General features: G+C 36.4%; 1 protein-coding gene and 1 long non-coding RNA gene across 2 annotated transcripts; one reads left to right on the forward strand and one right to left on the reverse strand.

Annotated features, from left to right (window-relative positions):
- The first annotated feature begins 309 nt into the window (after positions 1-309).
- LOC124405230 (hemocytin-like) lies at positions 310-20,981 on the forward strand. The gene is made up of 49 exons (XM_046879948.1): positions 310-419; positions 558-626; positions 1,208-1,360; positions 1,438-1,568; positions 1,713-1,872; positions 2,819-2,946; positions 3,059-3,154; positions 3,301-3,680; positions 3,885-4,256; positions 4,378-4,648; positions 4,760-5,047; positions 5,140-5,573; positions 5,793-6,063; positions 6,201-6,428; positions 6,534-6,759; positions 6,833-7,038; positions 7,200-7,565; positions 7,673-8,011; positions 8,113-8,451; positions 8,555-8,889; positions 9,057-9,296; positions 9,381-9,612; positions 9,702-9,986; positions 10,080-10,202; positions 10,513-10,938; positions 11,058-11,469; positions 11,563-11,805; positions 11,906-12,324; positions 12,420-12,860; positions 12,920-13,118; positions 13,314-13,777; positions 13,883-14,093; positions 14,280-14,617; positions 14,742-15,157; positions 15,268-15,566; positions 15,667-15,952; positions 16,044-16,151; positions 16,261-16,512; positions 16,641-16,980; positions 17,144-17,497; positions 17,651-17,764; positions 17,846-18,061; positions 18,515-18,807; positions 18,968-19,246; positions 19,351-19,614; positions 20,072-20,224; positions 20,335-20,449; positions 20,534-20,677; positions 20,790-20,981. The coding sequence occupies exons 1-49, from the start codon at positions 310-312 to the stop codon at positions 20,975-20,977; spliced, it is 12,756 nt and encodes a 4,251-aa protein (XP_046735904.1). The 3' UTR covers positions 20,978-20,981.
- LOC124405231 lies at positions 5,697-6,851 on the reverse strand. The gene is made up of 3 exons (XR_006929072.1): positions 6,734-6,851; positions 5,932-6,051; positions 5,697-5,844 (listed from the first exon to the last, which is right to left on the reverse strand). It is a non-coding gene; the product is annotated as an uncharacterized LOC124405231 (long non-coding RNA).
- Positions 20,982-21,698: the final 717 nt, after the last annotated feature.

Here is a 21,698-nt window from a genome sequence, read left to right on the forward strand (position 1 = left end):
GAAAATTTAATCACTGTAGATTTGCATTTCGCAGTGAATGACCTATTTTTACAATCTCCCGGAGCTGTTGGTTGTCCTTACCATTTATCAAAAGTCTCTTAGTTTTATCAGCTCACCATTTCCTCTTATGGAAAGGTATAAAAATCCTCCGCAGGGCGAATTCCCACACTCTGCTCTTGTTTGTGAGAATGGAAGAGTGCACTTATACGTGTTGACTTGTGTTACTCAAAGAAGAGCATATTTTCTGAGAAATTAAAATACTTGTGAAAATAACATTTGTTTCCACCAAACTCCTCAATTGTAATCGCAATGTTTTCGGTGAGATTATGTCTCACCGTTATTACATTGTCTATAATTGTCCTAGTTTTGGCAGATGAAGACTTAAATCCTGTCAATGCAGATGTTGCAGATGAAGAACCGTTAGTATGATATTATTATAACTTTCTTGGTTTCACATTTTTTTCGATTGTCAGAATATAATTGCATAGAGAAACTTATGCCAGTTTGTAATCGCAGTTAATCATTTTTTCACATTTCCTATTCTGTTTTTGCAACAGTTTAGCAGATAGTGGCTACTCTCCTGGATTCCCCCGTTCACACAGTGTCAAAGGTGGCTCAAGAGTAAAGTGAGTAAAGTTTTTTAAGATATTCACCTGTAAGCTAGGAGTCGCTTTGTAAAAAATTACTGTAATATTCAAACCCACTTTTACAACTCCACTATAATTTTATTTTTCTGGTTCTATTTTTTAACATCCAATCACAGTATTAGTAGATATTAAATTCGGGAATATATTTTAACCAAAAGCGAAAACCCAGCTTTGTATATTATTAATATAGTTGTGCCCAACGTGACGGGGAAAAAATATGAATAATGTTTGTACAAGTGAACGAAGATTCTATGGAAATTGTATAATTATTAAAGATTTCTTGATAAGTTTTAGAAAATAAAAGAACAACTTAGAAACTGATCTTCAATAAATTCTGAAACTCGTATAGTTCAATTAGGAGGTGAAAAATATTTGTCTTGAAATTGCCTAAAATTTTCTGTGAATCCTTATCAAACCTGAACAAATAAACTTATAATCAGACGAAATTTAAGTTATTTTCAGAATACTTGCAGTAAAATTCGAAAAATTAGCTTATGTGTTGCGATAATAACATCAAAGAATAGTAAAGATAAGTGATGATGACTACTTAATACTTTCAGAGGAGGCCGTTTTCGAAAGATACATCAAAAATCTACTACCTACTTGGGTCGTGAGAAGAGTGGCAAAGTAATAGTTAACAATGAAGCGAAAGCTGAATGCAGTCCTCTACCTGTCCATCTTATGAATGGATTATTGGAACATTCCCTATACAAGTGAGTCATTGAGTGCAAAATTTATCACTAGAAATATTGCGATTCTGTATTATTTGCATGTTAATCATTTATTTTAGTAGCGGGAATTGGGCATCATGTAACCCAGGCTACATGTTTCTAAATGGTAAAAAACAAATGTTTATCACCTGCCGAGAAGGTCAATGGATGGCCGATGAACTAGAATGGAACAGCATTTCTACTTGTATACGTAAGCTTGATTTTGTTACATTTCATTTTTACTAATAAGCGTAATCCATTGAAAAATTCCACCCTTATGGGTTTCCCTAACTGCAATCCATTTCCACATACATTTCATCATTCTTTAAATAAACTATTATTTTTTCTCTTCCAGCCGAATGTCTACCCGAGTGCCAAAACAAGGGTATTTGCATTGCACCAAATCAATGTCACTGTCCAGATAATTATTCTGGGGCACAATGCCAGTTTAAAGACACACCATGTTATAATCGGCCTCGTCCGCCATTCAATTCGATGATGAAGTGCATTTCAAAGTACGTATTTCAAAAAGAATTAACAATCATTGTGCTGCAAGATAGCTGTTCATACTTTGTTACCCATTTACGACGACTTCAGGATCCGAACCACAACATAATTTAATAAGCCTTGAATTACCATAATTTCTAAGCTTTAATTACACCCAACCACATACTTCGAGATTTAATGACTCTACCACTTTAAACAACTTTAAACCACATCCTGAATCGAAGCGTTCACATTACTTACTGCCTCAGTGTGTAACCGCAGAAAACTTCCTGTCATGAGCAATTACAACATTCTTAAAATTATAGTAGGGGCCGTTCAAGTACTAGCTAACGCATTTTTCACAAATTCTCGCATCCCAGCCCTAGTGATAACAATTGGTAACGTTTGCCTGTTTTGTCCACTACTGGTTTTCAACATTAGCTAATGCGTTTTGAAATGCTTATTATAAAATCTATTCAAGACCTGGGAATGGCTGAAATGCCATTTATAGTCACTTCCTGATCAATTTATTCCTACTTATTTGAATATTTATTATTAATAATTATTAAAACACATTACCATGTTCAGTAAAACATGAATTCATTATTCATTCAGTATTAAATACATTATGTATTGTCTTTCTTCTTAAATGCGTGCAGTAAATATTATATTTGCTAAGATATTATTATTGAGCAATTTAGGCATTATCCTTTTAAAGAAAATTTTGTATTATTTTCGTGCAAGCGGCGTGTTGGCTTTCAGCACACACTTCGAATTTCCTACGTTAGATAACACTTGCCTGGAATGCCCACTACTATAGGGTAATATTTGATAACATTTCTTCGAATGGCCTATCCCAGTTTTAATGTTAACTGATACTTGAATGGCTCAATGGCACAAAATCATATTTGTGTGATATTACTACAAAATTACCTGCTATATATATTTTCATTCATTTTGGTTTTCGTATTTCAGATCGTGTACCATAACATGTATGCCAAATCATGCGTTTCCAGATGGTTCAGGTATCACAAATCTTGTTTGTAAAGATGGAAATTGGTTACCAGCCAGAACTGACTGGGTGTCCGTACCAGACTGTGAAGGTGAATATTAACCATTTCACTGATTTAAGCGGTTTATATATTGTATTAATTTATAAATGATGTTACATTATAATAGAATTCAAAATGATGACAATATTAAATATTTTTTCAGCCGTTTGCTCTCCACCATGCCAAAATGGTGGTAATTGTCTCAGTCTTAATCAGTGCCAATGCTTGGATCAATTTCGAGGCCCACAGTGTCAATACTGTAAGTTGAAATATTGTATGGTTTTTGTTTTCTCCTTAGTTTTAAATTATTGTTCAAAATCTGTTGAGCATATTGGTAAACGATTTAAACATCGAAATTTGATTTAATTCTGATTCCAATTGTGCTTATAAGAATATGATTTTTAGCTATTGATGCATGCAACATTGGGAAACTGGGTTTCAATGGCAACTACAATTGTTCCGGCGATGCACTTCATTTTTCTTGTACCTTGAACTGTCCTGATGGAATAGAATTCGAATCTCCACCAGCAGCGGTTTATACTTGTCTTTACAGCGAAGGGATTTATAAACCACAACCGATTCCTCAATGCAAATATGCTAGCAATATGGTTATTATACCACTCGGTAATTCTCGGAATTCCTTCTTGCAAACCAGCAATCAATCTGCATGGTCAACGCAAGATATATTTGGAGCAATTTCGGGTAGCAAAAATCGACAAGGTTCTGAGTTCAGGTGGAATGCAGCCAACAAATTAGGCACCTACAATAACGTTGAGTTGAATCAAGTAAGCAATTGATATGGTTTAGAAAATTATGTATGCAGTATTTCTTTGAAATTCAATTTTTTTGTCAAAGAGTATTTTTACACATCGCCGCCCCGTACTTAGCTATTTTTTCAACCAAGGCTTATTCGTTTGTATAAACTTGATATCACTGCAATATTATGAAATCCTATCACGTCATATGGAAATTTGAATCTTTCCCAATAGCCCAGCAGAAATGATGAGTATCACATCATGGAATCAAAAAACACTGGTCGAGACTTAAACGGTGTGTTTGGAGAGAATGCCAATGCAATTGTCATTGTCGAGCAAAAACGCCCTGAACCTGGAGTCTGTTTTACGTGGGGAGGAGTGCATTATAAAACTTTTGATGGGAAAATATTCAGCTTTGAAAGTGAATGTGCCCATACATTGGTCCGTGATGCACAAAACAATTTGTTTGCCATTACAACAAGAAATAGCCCTGGATGTAGAAATGGTGATGCATGCTTCAGAATTGTCAAGATTTTTATTCATGGAAAGGAGTATACTCTTTCGCAAAACGAAGAGGGAGTAGCAGAATTCAGGACCATCAAAAAGGTTAATCTACTTTTCTTGTTGCTTTAACTATATACGCGGGTTTGCTTCCGCTGATCTGAAAAGCCTGTGCCCTGACTATAATGTTTATTTTTAATATTTTTTTTCTATAATATCGTCACAGACCATGGCTATACCAGCTCAACTGTCAGGTTTGCGTGTGGAAATGTCTGCACAGTTTATGATTGTAACATTGGATTCGATTGGTACTACTATAAAATGGGATGGCGCACTACTGGTTGAGGTGAAAGTAACCGAGAGTCTTTGGAATAATACTGCGGGTTTGTGCGGTAACATTGATGGAGATACTGATGATGATTTGACAGCTAAAGATGGAAGTCATCCTAAAAGTATTGCCACTTTAGCAAGCAGTTGGCAATCCCAAAACCTTGGCGGTACGTTAATCACTCCAGGAAAAAAATTTGCACATAATGATCTAGTTATTTTTTTTTTTTTGAGAACCTTTCAAGTACAAACTACTTACAAATAAACTATTTTATTTTCAGAAACTTGCGATGAATATCCCAATATACAACATTCTTGTCTTAACAAAAACGAGATAAACAATGAAGCTTTGGCATTCTGTTCAAAACTGCTGTCTGATCACAGGTTTGAAGCTTGTGCTGGGGTAATTGATTTAAGTATCTTACAATCCACTTGTAGATGGGATTACTGTGCTTGCAAATATGAAGACAAGAAACAGTGTGCCTGTGACACAATGAATGTTTACATCAGACAATGTGCTCACAAAAATCTTATTACAAGGTTGGGATGGAGGGACAACAATACTTGTCGTAAGTAATTTGTACTGAAAATATTACAAAAGTAAGTTCCATATTATATGATGTTGGTACCATTTTCACCAGTTTTGACTTCTCTGGAATAGCTATGAAATGTACGGGAGGTCGGATTTATATGTCTTGTGGTCCAACGACACAGGCATCTTGTGGTGTTGCCACTGAAGTGAAGAATGAAAAAGGCGTTGTTTGCGAAGAGGGTTGTTTCTGTCCAGAAGGGGCTGTCTTACACCGTGGACAGTGCATTTCAGCTGAAGAATGTCCTTGTAAATTACGTGGCAAAGTGTTTCAACCAGGTGGTACTGTAAAGAAAGGGTGTAACACTTGTACCTGTTCATCTGGAAAATGGATTTGCACCCAGGCAAAATGCAGTGTACGATGCGCAGCCATTGGGGATCCTCATTATATAACTTTTGACGGCAAACACTACGACTTTATGGGGAAGTGTACCTATTATTTACTGAAAGGTGATAGCTACAGTATCGAAGGAGAAAACGTTGCTTGTCCTGGTGCTGTGTCTGAGGTAAATATAAATTATTTATTGTGAGACGAAATGGTTTCCTCTCATTATTTCGTGAACCAACTTCTAATATATATTTCCAATACACAGTCGTTTATATGTTTTACGATAACCAGATACATATATATATGTGGCCTTTATTTTCAACACATGAAATATTGCACCATTATTTTTTTCACGCTTCTTTCCACTATACCATCACTAATATCTGTAATTTAATAGAATATGGGTTACACGTCAGCATTGTCATCTGAGGCGCCATCGTGCACTAAAACTGTAATAATTCGAGTGAACGATATTACAATAAAACTAAAACAAAATCGTAAATTGTCAATTAATGGAGAGGAAGTGACAAAGTTACCTGCCACATCGGGAGGAATAAAACTTCGAGTAGCCAGTAGTATTTTTCTGATTGCTGAGCTGCCGAATGGAATAGATGTATGGTGGGATGGAATATCTCGTGTATACGTTAACGCACCACCTGAATTCCATGGTATATTGCTTTATAATATTTAATGATTGAACTTGAAAATGCTGCACGATTTATTTAATTGTGGTAATGATTTTTTAATATTTATCAAAGATATTCGTAACAATTTTATATCTTCATCTCTCTATGAATACTTTTAGGCAAGACGAAAGGGCTGTGTGGAACATTCACATTGAACCAGAAAGACGATTTTGTCACACCTGATGGTGATATTGAACAGTCTGTAGTTCCTTTTGCTAATAAATGGAAAACAACTGAGTTGTGTCCAGATGCTATTAAGGAGCCGGATCATCCTTGTGATGCAAACCCTCAAAAAAAAATTCAAGCTGAAAAGTACTGCACCAAATTAAAGTCACAGTTATTTTCTGGTACGTATTTTGATAGCTTTCATATCTCCTCGAAAATTGGTGATCGATCATGGATATTTTGTTTTCTTACAGCCATTTGAAATAATCCGATATATTACTTTTCAGACTGTCATTGGCACATTGATCCAGAACCATACTACAAAGACTGTTTGTATGATATGTGTGCATGTGAAACCGATATTAGTTTGTGCCTTTGTCCAATATTAGCAGCATATGCTAAAGAATGTGCACATGAGGGTGTAAGATTATCATGGCGGCAGGATATTGATCAATGTAAAATTCATTGCCATGCGGGACAAATTTACCAAGTTTGTGGCAACAGTTGCACAAGGTAAAAATTGAAATACTTTTATCAAGAAGTACAAACTTTGGTATAAACTCTAGAACTCTAATGAATCTTGCAGGTCCTGCAGTGACATATCATTCAATCCATATTGTAAACAAGATTGTGTTGAGGGTTGCAACTGCCCTGAAGGTCAAACACTCGATGAGAAGAATGAATGCGTGCCTATAGGCCAATGTCCATGTCAACATGCAGGCTTAGAGTTTAAAGCTGGTTATCGCGAAGTTCGACCTGGAACAAGGAGCCAGGAGCTGTGCACATGTGCAGGTACCCTTGGAATTTCAAATCGAATAATATTCTGAATTGATGTTAGTGATAAACGCAATTTACTCAAAGCTCGTAGTCTTTGTGATGGCTTTTTATCATATTTATAAAACAACATGATAAACTATGTGACGACTTATATGTATCTGATTAAATTGTGGCAGGAGGTATTTGGAACTGCAATCCAGCTAGTCCAGATGAAATACGTGATTACCCTGCTGCGGCAGATTTAAAATCAATATGTAGCGCAGCTGCAAACCAAGAACTCTCAACTTGCATGCCAATTGAGCCAAAAACTTGTCGAAATATGCGTCATCCTATTTCGCAAAGCCAATCGATTTGCAAACCAGGTTGTGTTTGCAAGAAAAATCACGTTCTGGATGTGCCAAGTGGTAAATGTGTCAAAGAAACAGAGTGCCCATGTTATCATGGCGGGAATAGTTACAAAGAAGGCTCCTCTATGCAAGAAGAATGCAATACATGTACATGTAACAACGGAAAATGGAAATGTACTGATAGAATATGCGACGGTAATTGATCACACAGTAAACTATTTTTAATGTAGTTATATTAACTCGAAAAAAGATTAAATCATTAAAATTTGCTAAACAATTTATTTCATTTTGTTTTCTTACAGGAGTTTGCTCAGCATGGGGTGATTCGCATTACACAACATTTGACGGGAAAGTGTACGAGTTTCAAGGAATTTGCGATTACGTTTTATCTAAAGGAAGTTTGAGCCCAGAAGAGGCTTTTGAGATTTCTACACTAAATGTCCCATGTGGGACAACCGGTGTGACGTGTTCCAAATCAATCACTTTACGAGTTGGCACTGGAGTAAATCAGGAAACTGTCACTTTAACAAAGGGCAAAGAACTACCAAAAGAAAGTTATAAAAGGATTGCGATTCGACGAGCTGGATTATTTGTGTTCCTCGATGTACCTGATTTGGGTTTGGTATTACAGTGGGACGAAGGTGAATAAGTCTAAATAATTTTAAGTCTTCAAGGTTTCTTCTCTTAAACATTTCACAGAATTTGACTCAAATTCAATTCTCGTCATTTATCTATTCTTTAGGGACAAGAGTTTATCTAAGATTGAACCCAAAATGGAGAAGCCGGACAACAGGTCTCTGTGGTGATTACAATAACAATGCAGAGGATGACTTTAAAACTCCGTCTGGTGGTGTATCCGAGGTATCTGCTACTCTTTTTGGAGATTCATGGAAGACACAAAGTCATTGTCCAGAATCCACGGAAATCGCAGATACTTGTGCAATTAATCCAGATCGCAGGGTCTGGGCTGTTCAGAAATGTAACATTTTGAAATCTCCAGTATTCCGAGATTGTCATTCAGAAGTAGATGTGGAACCCTACTTAGAAAGGTGTATTTTCGACACATGTGGCTGTGATGTAGGTGAGTAATTAAAAAAGAAAAGAAAGGATCTTGAGAACAGATATTCAGAGCTTTTTTACGTTACTTGTATTTGTTCGAATACTCAAATTTTTTGCATTCATAGGTGGGGATTGTGAATGCTTGTGTACAGCACTGGCTGCTTATGCCCAAGAATGTAATGTGAGAGGTGTACCAGTCAAGTGGCGTTCCCAAAAACTTTGTCCCATGCAGTGCGACGAAGGTTGCAGTACCTATTCTCCATGTATCTCAACTTGTCCTCGTGAAACGTGCGATAATATAGTTGTTCTGGGCGATAATTCACATTTGTGTTCTCTGGATTCATGTGTAGAAGGATGTTTGCCCAAGCCATGCCCAGAAGGAAAAATATATCAAAATTCTAGTTACAGCGAGTGTGTTCCAAAAGCATCTTGCAAACCTGTATGCATGGTCGTCGATGAGGTAATAAATTTTCCACGTTTAAAATTGATGTAGGAGTTATAGCCAAATTTCATTTCAGAGATGCCTGCAATGAATTCTTTCAGTGGCCAAGAATTCAGTACACTCCGTTCTAATTGTAACATGACGAATTTACGACTGAAAATATTTTTATTTAATTTCTTTCATAGGTAACATATTATGAAGGAGACCAAATAGAGAGTGATGATTGTCACAGTTGTTACTGTAGCCGATCCAAGAAAATTTGTCAAGGACAACCTTGCCCAACTACTTCTGAACTTATTCCAACTGTTCCCATGGAAGAGAAACATGAGTGTATTTCTGGATGGACTGCCTGGATAAATAGAGATTTGTCTGTTAAAGGAAAGAATGTGTCTGATATTGAGCCGCTGCCTTCAACTTTAGACCTAGTGAGCTTCTTATCTGACATCATTTGAATAAGTGAGAAAAGTATGTCGTCGTTCTAACTCTTTTATTTTCATCTTCTGTGTTAGCTTGGCATAAGAGGATCGGCAGTTTGTACAAAAGATCAAATGATTGACATTAGATGTAGATCCGTACAGAATCATATTACACCAAAAGAAAGTGGACTTGACAATGTAGAGTGTAGTTTGGAACGAGGCCTTTATTGTCAAGCGCTGCCTAATCAAAAACCGTGTATAGATTTTGAAATAAGCGTCCTTTGTCAGTGTACTGAAACTACAGGAACCACAGAAACTACACCCTGTAAGTTTCAAGAAGTTTTATTCCATCAAATCTAAACAATATTTTGTTTAAGTCGTCTTTATTCTATAACCATTTTAAAACTATAGCAGCTACAACAACAACACCCAAAAGTACAAATGTCACCAAGTATTTGCCTTGTGACCTGGCAAAGCCCTATCAAGCACATCCAAGAGATTGTCGTGCATTTTTCCAATGTGCACCTGGATTAAGTGGACCTGAGTTAGTTGAAAAATGGTGTGGCCCAGGCACGCTCTATAACCCAATAAGTCAAGTTTGTGACTGGCCGTCAGTGGTGATTTTACAGAAACCAGAATGTGGTATTGAGACCACGACAACTATATTACCTCCAACAATTGGTGTCACACCTACTGCAGGTTCAAAATTATTTATTGTCAATTAGTAGAACACTTTTCCACTACTCTGCGCAATAACTGTCGTAAAAAATTACCCCTCACTATTTGTCTTAGCCCGATGTAAGGATGGAGAAATTTGGAGTGAATGTGCTGTACAATGTAGCCGAGCCTGTCAGTACTACCGATACATGTTAGTGAAAACTGGTGTATGCGATGAAAGTACCGATTGTGTTCCAGGTAAGTTTGTAATATGTCAACTTTTGCACAAGTACCAATACCAATTGATGGGAAATTTATGGATAGTTAAACTTGATTTTTCAACTCATCTGCTGAAAATCTCGTTTATTTCATGTGTCTCTATAGTTGCATTATTAGTTCAGTTAAATATAATGGAGTTAAATATAATGAAGTGAAATATTTTGGTAAAAAAATGCTACCATTGGGCTAATAATACGTTGTGAACAAAAACGTATGTGCCATATGAGCAGCATTTAAGGGCTTCTCAAATTTCTAAATTATTATTGTTTTATAAATTTTCAATTTGTAGGATGTGTACCAGCCGATAGAATAGAATGTCCATCGCATAGGCTTTACAGAGATTTTCATACTTGTGTTGACATTCGTGACTGTACATGCAAAACACACGCTGACAAAGCCATCAAACCAGGATTCCCTGTAAAAGAATCTGAATGTGAATTGTGTCAATGCTTAAGAAATGTTTACACCTGCGATTATTCTGCATGTACAACTACTCCATCACCAACAACATCAGTAACAGTAACAACTACCCATACTGAAGTCTCCTCAATTGTGGAACAAATAGGGCATTGCAAAGAATCTGATTATATTCACCTAATAAATGGAGAACAAGAGCCCCTATCAGATCAAGCATTTGAAGCGAGCAGTTATTCCACTCGTTTATCTAAAGCACCAAATGCCAGATTGAATAACCAACCGTCAAAAGGTTCCGCAGGTAATATGTTTCCTTTCAGCATTAAATCATAGGTATATTGTATTGGATTCAACTTAAAAATGTTTCTCTTTGTATTTTAAATCATGATTACAGTAATTGAATTGACTTTTACTAAATAGGAAGCTGGATACCAGCAAAGATGGATAAGAAACAGTGGGTTTCCGTGGACCTAGGTCAGCCGAGAACAGTTTATGGCGTAGTTTTGCAAGGCAGTCCATCGTCTGATAATTATGTTGAAACGTACAATGTGTATTATTCTCCCGATTCAAATGATGAACTGTATGAGCCAGTTACTGCATTGGGATCTGATCTACCACAGATATTTCATGGACCTTGGGATAAGAACTCCATAAATCGAGCAATATTTGATAAGCCATTGGAAGCTCAAAAAATAAAAATTGTTCCACAAACCTGGCGCAATGGTATTGCAGTGAGGTTTGAAATTATTGGATGTGATAATCTAACTGATGACGCTGCACGAATGACTTCAAAACCAACCACGCTTATAGGTGGACAACCTACTTCTACTGGGTAATTGTACATTTTTGCCTGGTCTCACATTGTCGCATATTTTGACCAACTGATCTGTTTTGAGCCTATACTTGTATTGTTCTTCCATTTCAGTAGCTTAACTGCAACAACTCCTGCAATCCCGGATTATACTTTTATTGTAACCAGTGAGATGCCAATGCTTGGAGAATGTGCTGTAGATAATTACATTGAATTAATGATCAATTCTGAACCAGGTCGCATTACTTTAGATGCAAGCAGTGGATTACACCCTAAGTTTTCTGCAGAATACGTTTTGCTGGATAGTGAAATATCTAGTAGTGGTTGGGTACCAGCAATTACGGATAAAGAACAATGGTATGTTATTGAATTATAATGTAAACCTAATTTTTAAAACTTTCTTTCGTGCAAGTTCTGTCCACTTGTAACCAGTTATTAATTATGAAATCTGTTGCAGGTTGGGTATAAACCTTCCGGAACCAGAACCTATTTATGGTGTCATTCTGCAGGGAAGTCCATTAGATAAAAAATTTGTAACAAGTTATAAAGTTTTGTATTCCGAAGATGGTGTAAGGTTTTCATATATTATGGACAAAGATGGGACAGATCAAATATTCAGTGGACCTGTTGATCAAAATGAGCCAGTTGTACAAATTTTTTATCACCCGGTTGAGGCAAAGGTTATTAGAATCAATCCACAAACTTGGCATACTGGTATTGCAGCCAAAGTAGAACTCATTGGATGCCAAGCTAGTGAAGAGGCTGGGGGATCGTTAATAGGCCGCAAAAAAACAGAAAAAACCAGTGCCAGGAAAGGAGAGCATGCACATGAAATTGCAGAAGCTAATCAACGTAGAGTGAAAGTTATGAGACCCAGTAAGTATTTGGTCTATACCCTCAACACAATGTCAATTGTTCGCATCCATCATACAATACAGAAATAAATCGTGTTTCTACATGATTCTTTCCAGTCTGTGATGATCCGTTGGGATTAGATGAGAGTGTGATGTCTGATCAACAAATTACCGCATCCTCTTCATATGACAGATTATTACCAAACCTTCGATTATCATCTGATGGCATATGGCGTGCAAAGTTGGATAATCCTCATCAATATGTTGAGTTCGACTTTTACGAACCACGAAATTTAACTGGAGTAGAAACTAAAGGCTACAATAATATTTGGACCATTACCTACAAGATATTATATAGTCACGATGGGCGTCAGTGGAATCCTGTAACTACTGCTGATGGCACTGAGAAAAAATTCTTGGCCAATTTTGATGATGAAACGACACGAATCAATTATTTTGAACGTCCAATTCAGGCGAGATATTTGAGAATTCAACCAACCACTTGGCACGAGCACGTTGGACTGAAGGCTGAGATTCATGGATGCTATTTGCCATACCGTAAGTAAAATTACTTGTGTAATTGAAATTTTTCACTGTATTTGCTCATTTGATTTCAGCTGTTACTACAATACCCTCTATTGAGGTAGAAGTTCCACGTCGCGGAGATATCGAAGTTCCTATATCCCAATTATATTGTAATGTTTGTGAGGGAATCTCTGAACCATTACAGGAAGACTGCAAGTGCGATTTCGGTTGGTGGAACGGTGAATCCTGTGTAATAAAACAGGAATGTCCTTGCGTCGTTGGACATATATCGTGAGTAATTAAGTGAAATGAAACTGCATTCTACTGATCATTAATTTCTATGTACCCTAGGACAAAAAAATTTTACTAAATTATTATCCTAAACTGAGGTCTCCTGTGAGAAATCATTTTTGAGAGTATCAAGTCTGAATGCAATCTAATATTCGTCATTCAATACACGTTTTATATGAATGGAATTACATGCAGGTATGCAGTAGGAGCCATTTATGATACAGAAGATTGCCAACAGTGCACTTGTACACTTGGTGGTGTATCAGCCTGTCATAGAAAAGAATGCGAACCCTGTAAGACATCTGGCTTACAACCAGTCTTGACTGAATTATGTTCGTGCGTTTGTAAACCATGTCAAGATGGAACTAGGCTATGTCCAACCAGCGACATATGTATAAATGAAACATCTTGGTGTGATGGTATAGAGGATTGCCCAGACGATGAAACGAACTGTACCACTACTACATCGATTCTAAAATCCCAAAAGGAACCTGTCTCTCGGAAGCAAGCATCTATAACAGTACACACTGCAATAGAAGCTGAACAGGAAGAACTGGAAACTACAAGCGTTACTTGGTCTAAAATGGCAGAACCTCTAACATCAACTACGCCTGTAGCAATTACTACAGAAGAAATTCTGAATTCCAATTATACAAAAGGTTAGTCATAAAGTGTGACAATTTTCATTGTGATACGTATAATATGATTAGCCCTATTTTAAGAGTCTTCATTTCAAAGTACTTAACATTGTTTTTCTGTCATAGTTGCTCAAGCTCTTTGCTCGAAACCAACTTGTCCTTCTGGTTATAAAGCAGTTTTGAAACAGAGAAGATATTCAGAAACGTATAGCATGTTAAAAACAGCTCTAAACCGTGGTATTAAAGGAGGTACCAAAAGTGGCATTAAAGGAGGTTTCAAAGGCGGAGTTAAAGGCAGTCTCCCTAATGGTGGTTCATCTATTAAAGAAGAGTTCAGGTAAAACTTTTTGTGTCCTTATAAATTATATACACGTTGATTTAGGCTTACTGAAGATAAATAACCATCTACTGTCCGGTTCTGCGACATTCAAATGAAAATTTTATGTCAATGGGAAACATTGGAAAAGTGTCGTAGATTTACAGTTACTAAGTGATACAATTAAATTGATATTATTTCTGACAGATCACCTGACATAGTGGCTCCAACTGAAATCGAATGCCCCGAGTTTTCATGTATATCAGCGAAGCCTCCACCTCCACTATGGGGTGTAAAAGGACCAGTGGTAACATCGTGTCATAAAGAGCAATGTCCACCAAACTATAGATTGATATTTGAAAAAATGAGCTTTGCTCGGCCAGAAGCCTGCCCTAGATACCTCTGTAAACCCCCCCCTCCCAAAGAAGCTGTGTGTACGGTTACTGGCAGAACATTCAAAACCTTTGACAACTTAGAATACAAATATGATATCTGTAATCATATTTTGGCAAGAGACTTGCATCAAAATAATTGGTATATTACATGTAAGTTTATTGCAAACTGCACTTAACTTTACAGATGTAGTTGAATGCAATAACCACATCTATTGAAATTATAGTCATGGCTACTTAGGCTCGGTATTCATGAGATTCACATATTTTTTTCCAGTGGTGAGACAGTGTAATGAAATCGGTATGTTTTGTGAAAAGGTCCTTACCATCACATTTGACAATCACGTGATATTCTTATATCCTGATATGCATATTGACTTTGATGACTACACATTTTTACCGCATCAAGTGAACCGCTTCTCAGACAAGAACAAGTCATTCAAAATAACGCGAGTCGGTGATGCCCTGCACTTTGTGTCATATCGCTATGGATTTTGGGTAATCTGGGATACAAATTCGAACACTAAACTTGGAGTGACAACTAAATTATCAGGTCATGTCGATGGGCTTTGTGGATATTTCGACGGACATATTGCTAACGACAAACGACTTCCGAATGGTCAACAAGCCAGAAAGACGGTGGATTTTGGTAATAGCTGGGCTGTAGACGATACCCCCGAATGTGAACCACAGGTGATCATTATTTAAGAGTATATTCCCATAGTAATTATACAGAGCTTATTTCAATAATACAATTGTGACTCTTTATTGAAATCATTCGATTTTGTGTATGTATTTTACAGGTTTGCCCGCAACATGTACAAGAAAAAGCTTGGGAAATATGCAATACTGTAAAACAGCGATCATTATCAATATGCTCAAGTGTTGTCAATTTGGACAAGTTCATATCTCGTTGCTTGGAAACTATGTGTAGTTGCTTGCGTGGAAATTTGTCAGACGCTGATTGCCGATGCCGTGAATTAACTGCATTTGTATCAGAGTGCCAAGCTGCAGACCCAAATATAGACTTGTCCTCTTGGCGTGCAGTACATGATTGTCCAGTGTTTTGTCCAGCACCATTTGTTCATAAAGACTGCTTCAAGTAATCTTTTATAGAATTTATTACATTCCTCGAAAATATCTTGAATAGTCGCTTACGATGAACACTTCATTTAATGAATAATATGTTTTTCTTTTCACAGGTATAAATGTGAATTAACATGTAATAATTTACAAGAAACTGATCCTTGCCCTGTGATGCCAGGTGTTTGTTTCCCTGGTTGCTACTGTCCAGACGGAACAGTCCGTAGAGGGGATGAGTGTATCTTACCTACTGAATGTAGAGACTGTCTTTGTGATGGATTTGGTAATTCAAAATTCGTCACTTTTGATAGGAAAAACTTGACCTTCAATGGCAACTGCACCTACATCTTATCCAGAGACATAGCCAAGGATATCAAGAGTGGAAAAGGCGAACATACTTATCAAGTAAAACATGCAACATTTATCACATTTTGAAGACTATAAGATAGATATACAAATTGTTCTTTTACTACTTACGTATTTTTATTCTTTTTAGATACTAGTAACTAATGCAGCATGCTCCGAAGGGGTGTGTACTAAAGCAATTACAGTTCTCTATAAAAATCATTCCATACAATTGAAACGAGGACAACAATTGAATGAGGTATTCAAAGTTGACATTAAATTCAACTCCAATAAACAACATACAACATAGAACATATTACTTAAATCTCGACAGAAAGTTGATAACTAGAGTTTTCTGCTCTATTTAGGTAGTAGTCTTTGTTGATGGGCACTTGATGGATAAGTTCCCATATAAGACCGAATGGTTAATTCTTGAAGGGATACCAGGGAGAGATGTTTCACTTCTTATTCCTGCAATTCAATTAGAAGTAGCCAGTTATCAACATAATTTTGCATTCATGGTAAGATTACCATCTCATACTTTTGCTGGAGCAATGGAAGGCCTTTGTGGAGATTGTAATGGAGATCCTTCTGATGACATGAGAAAAATCGATGGGAAGGTACGTTTTAAAATATTGCAATCCTAGTAATCGATAATGAATGTGACAGGTATAAGAGCCTGGTAAGTGAAAATTTTGATTTTTTGCTGATACAGTTCATATAATGATATTGTAACATTTTCTTCTAGCTCGTCAATGATGCAAATGATTTTGGCAATAGTTGGCTTGCAACGAACGTACCTACTGAACTAAACATTAGCAATGATAAATGCGCTTCTGAACCTGAAAAAGAATGTCTGATCCCATCACCCAGTGTAAATCCATGCAACAGGCTTTTAGATCAAAAACTATTTGGTCAATGTCATGAATTAGTCGATCCAGAACCATATTTTGCTACATGTCAGCAGGGTTTGTGTGACGGCAGTAATATTTGTGATGATTTAGAAGCTTATGCAAGAAGCTGCTTGCGAACTGGATTATGTCTGAATTGGAGGACTGAAGAAGTTTGTCCTTACAAATGCCCCTCACGTTAGTGTACTTTTAAATTCTTTTAGGAATCCAACAATTCAAGATTCTTCATAAATTAATTCTCGAATCTTAATCTTTCTCATTTAAAGTGAGTGATTGATGAGCAACGTTTAACTCTGCCTTTGTAGTTATGAATAGTATAAGTTATTTTTGAATTTTATAGCTCTTACATATCAGCCATGTGGCCCAAGTTGCCAAGAAACGTGCAGTGATGTTGAAGCAGTTCAGAAAGTGAAGTGTCCCTCAGGCCCAATTGAAGGCTGCTTCTGTCCAAAAGATCATATTCTTATGAATGGAACGTGCATTTCTAAAAATAAATGTTTGGTTTGCGATGAAGATGGACACATAGAGGATGAAATCTGGTATCCTGATAAATGTACAACATGTCATTGCGAGAAGAAGATAATCACTTGTTCAAAGACAGAGTGTCCTACTTTGGGAAATATTTGCTCCACGGGCCACACTCCGATTCTAATCCCTGAATCTGAGAATGAATGTTGTCCTAAATACCTTTGCAGTGAGTATCATTTGTAAATACAACAGGCAGTATAATTGTATCGAAATAATACAACTTCAAACCATGTATATGGTTCTCATAATATATGGATGCTTTTTTAATATTTATATGCATTTAACACCCATTCGATATTTTGATAAATGTTTAACATAGTTCCAGTCACTACTACACCTCCAACATGTGTGGATCAACAAAAACCGTCATGCGGGTATGGACAGACTCCAAAATCAATCATAGGATCAGACGGGTGTTTGAAATTTGTTTGTGGTGAGTGTATCATCTATTCGATTCTGTACCGTGAGAATTCGTTCAAAATTTGTTAATTAACAAACTTGTATTTATTTCTAGAATGTATTCCGCCAGAAGAATGTAAATTGTTGACATCAGAAGAACGAGTCATTGAACCTGGAATGGTTGAAGTAGAGTCAAATACATCTGATTGTTGTCCACGGCCAGTTCTCGTTTGTAAAACTGAAACATGTCCGTTACCTACAAAATGTCCAGCATTTCATGATGCTAAACCTGTCCAAGAAACGGGACGGTGTTGCCCTAGCTATGAATGCAGTGAGTATTGATGTTCACATTACATGCAAAATAGTCCGAAACAATTTTACATTAGTTGTGCATTTCACTTCAACATTCCCAGACAACACAACGTTTGCACATTGCATGCAAATTAGTTAATTTTACTTTCGCATATGTAGTTAGTTTTGCAATCACATATGTATAGTAGCTATTATTCAGCAAAGACTTACGCACAACATGGTGCTGATTTGTGTATTTATTCTGGACAATCATCTCAGTTGAAGTGTGATATCATATATGGTAATTTACTTACTGCTTATTTGTGCTCCGTTTATGACAATCAGATTGTTATCGGTAATGTAATAGTTATTTTCACCCAATCTTTGTTGATGAAAATACTCCAAGTGATGAGGTTCCGACAATTATTATTAGGTTACTCAGTAAGAATTCTATTATATTTCTGAACACCTTCACCTTATTTTCATTTGGTAGAACTCCAAGAGGACATTTGTTTGTACACTCCTAAATTTGATGGCAAAGCTGATACTCTCCAAATTGTATCACCGAAACGTCTTGGGGAAAAATGGCAAGATGGTCCGTGCACAACGTGTACATGTGAAAAAGTAGCGGATGAAAACGAATCAAAATGTGTTACAACTGAATGCACATCTATCTACATACATCCAGATGTCAACGATTTTGTGCTCGAAGTGATACAACCCGATAATCAATGTTGTCCTAATTTCAAACGAATAGCATGCAAAGATCAGAATAATACATATTCTGTAAGTAATATTGTATTTAATAGGATTCTTTTGCCTAGATCGAAAAGTAAATGAATGGAATAGAATATTGTATTCAATTCCGTATAATTGATATAAATACTAAGTAAATCAAAACCTATTGAATATTTAGTATGAATTTCGTACTTTCACAAATGTACAGATTGGTGATGTATGGCGGCCTAACTTGGCGGATGCTTGTGCAACAATGGAATGCATTAACAATACGAATGGAGTTCAAAAGCAACTTAAACTTGACAAATGCGATACTGATTGTGAAAAAGGCTACGAATATAGAGAACCAGAAAATAAGGGTGTAAGGTGTTGTGGACAATGCGTTCCTATTGCTTGTGTGGTTAATGGAGAAATTAAGAATATTGGAGATAAGTGGCAGTCTGATGATCATTGTACAAACTATTCTTGTTTGGCAATGGATGGTTCGGTGAGTCAGTGAATAGAATTTTTTTCCCTTACACCAAGCCTTATTTATTCGATATTACTGTAATTTTTTGCACATATATTGATTGAGTTTTTTCTAATTCATAGCTTCAGGTCCAAGGTGTTACAGAAACATGTAAACAAGTTGATGTGCAGGAATCACAAGAATTTGAAATAGATATTCGTCCAGTTGGCGGCAAGTGTTGCTCCGAATTTATCAAAACAGGCTGTCGTTACAATGGTACAGTACACAAGCCAGGAGAAAAATGGATATCATCCTATGATGCCTGCCTGACTGAAATGTGTATTTCATCTGTGGAAGGAATTGTTAAAAAACAAGAAAGAACAACTTGCAACAAGCAGTGTGCTCTGGTAGGTAATTCACGATGGTCTACCCTGTTTTACAGCACTGTGACATGCAATCGTACAAATTTTCAAGTTACAACAAAGAAATCCAAGATTTTCACCATAATAAGGTTCAGTGGTCACCTCCGAGTATTCCGTGTCCTGATTAGGCGAAAAATACTCCCCATCAGATGCTGCTTCTCAGTATTTCCCTTCAACATTAGGTGTCAATGGTCTGGTACCAACAGCAATTTCAAGCCTCATTTGTCCACGTAATAGGAGAACTCCTGTGTTCTTTTACCATTGCTTATGTGGGTCCCTATCACGCAAAGGATATAGGTCTTGGACTGCCCCATTCCATAGTAAAGAATATGAATATAGTATCAAAAATTTTCATAAGACACTAGAAAGTCCTTGAGAAAGTTGATCCCGCAAAAAAACTCCAGTATGGATAAAGTTTTCATGATATATTTTATTTTTTCAGGGCTGGGAATACCAAGAACCACAGTACGATGAATGCTGTGGAGAGTGTAAGCAAGTTTACTGCATTATTGAAGAAACCTTGTATAAACCTAATACAGTATGGCATTCCAGTGACAATTGTACAAGATTTGAGTGCAAACAGGAAAATGATCAGGTACGGTGTAGCACGAATTCATATCAATCACTGTTCTACACCTATCAAAACGTCTCTTGACTTTCGAATACATGTAATATATGCACGAAATAATCGATGCGTTGTTTCAGTTTGTAATAAGCAGTTCCTCTGAGACTTGTCCTGATGTAGCAGATTGTGCACCAGAATCAGTTTATAGTGATGGCTGCTGTAACCGTTGTAATATAACATCACTCAATGCAAAGCGTAAGTTTACCCATTATGTAACTTGGTGTTCTTATTCGTTTATAGATCAAAATGTAAAGCTTCTTCTTTTCAAATTCTCTACAGAAGATTGCATCGCTACAAATTTTACATTGAGTGCTGGAATTATGAAGGTGCCAGGTATGCATGGGCTCTGCCAAAATCTCAGTCCGATTGAAGGTCTTACCGAATGCCGTGGCAACTGTGATTCATCAACGTTTTTCAATACAAGTAAGTTATACAGTATATTTAGTTTTAGTCTGTAAAAAATAAAGATAACATTATTCAAGTATGAGTTCAAATGACTGTACAGTATATATTAAATGATTTCTGATATTTGTAGACACCTTGCTACAAGAAAGCAACTGCCATTGCTGTTCGCCGAAGAAATACAAAGGACTAATCGTTGAACTATCTTGTGAAGATGGGAAAACTATAACAAAGCAAATACCTATACCTGAATCATGTGCATGTGAATCCTGTGCATCTGCGAAGAAGTCAGTAAAAGGACGAAAGTCTATCAAGGGATAGTGTTTTAATCTGTTCAACAGAGCCATTATGACGTGGTGCGAAAGAAGCTATATTTACTAAAAATGTGTAAGGATTAGTATAAGGATTAATTACAAAATGAATTATTTTAAATTGATATTTGAAGTACAAATAATGTTTAATCTTACTATTTTTAAGTCTTGGCACTGTATGGATTACGAATATTGTAACAAGCTGGATTGAAAATAAAGGTCAAGTCATTATTTTAAGCAGGAACAGTCTTAATCGCACTGTAACCACATGTCATTTACTTGAAAAAGGACGAAATGGTGACGAAAGTAGATAACGTCGAATGAAGATATAAATTATTCTGGCAAGATTTAACGATCAACTGAATAATCTAAAGAAACGCTCCTGTTGACGGGATAATGTCTGTATTTTCCAAGTACATAACAATTGCTGGACGAGTGTAGCCGATCTGAAGAATCGGCCGGAAATCTAGCAATGTTCTTGATATTTTTACTACACTTTCTCATTTGTTGATCCTACAACGAAGTGGTCATCTGTAATGATATCCTGTGGGTCCAGTTAGTCAATAACGAATTATATACAAATCGATTTGGGATGAAAAAGTTTTCGGTCGGGAAATCGTAATTCGAACGAAACCGTAACAGAAACCTCCTCTGTCATCTAGTCGAAAATAAAGGGGTAATTTTTAGAAAAAGGTCTGATTTTTTCAAATAATGGTAACTCTATAAATTCC

Source organism: Diprion similis, chromosome 4, assembly GCF_021155765.1.
Source record: "Diprion similis isolate iyDipSimi1 chromosome 4, iyDipSimi1.1, whole genome shotgun sequence".
Taxonomy (NCBI): domain Eukaryota; kingdom Metazoa; phylum Arthropoda; class Insecta; order Hymenoptera; family Diprionidae; genus Diprion; species Diprion similis.

Bases quoted from the DNA above. Each gene is read 5' to 3' on its own strand.
- LOC124405230 (XM_046879948.1), top strand. From the start codon at position 310: ATGTTTTCGGTGAGATTATGTCTCACCGTTATTACATTGTCTATAATT. The intron at 13,778-13,882 runs GTTAGTCATAAA...TTTCTGTCATAG, and splicing joins GAATTCCAATTATACAAAAG to TTGCTCAAGCTCTTTGCTCG. The intron at 15,158-15,267 runs GTGATCATTATT...TGTATTTTACAG, and splicing joins CCCCCGAATGTGAACCACAG to GTTTGCCCGCAACATGTACA.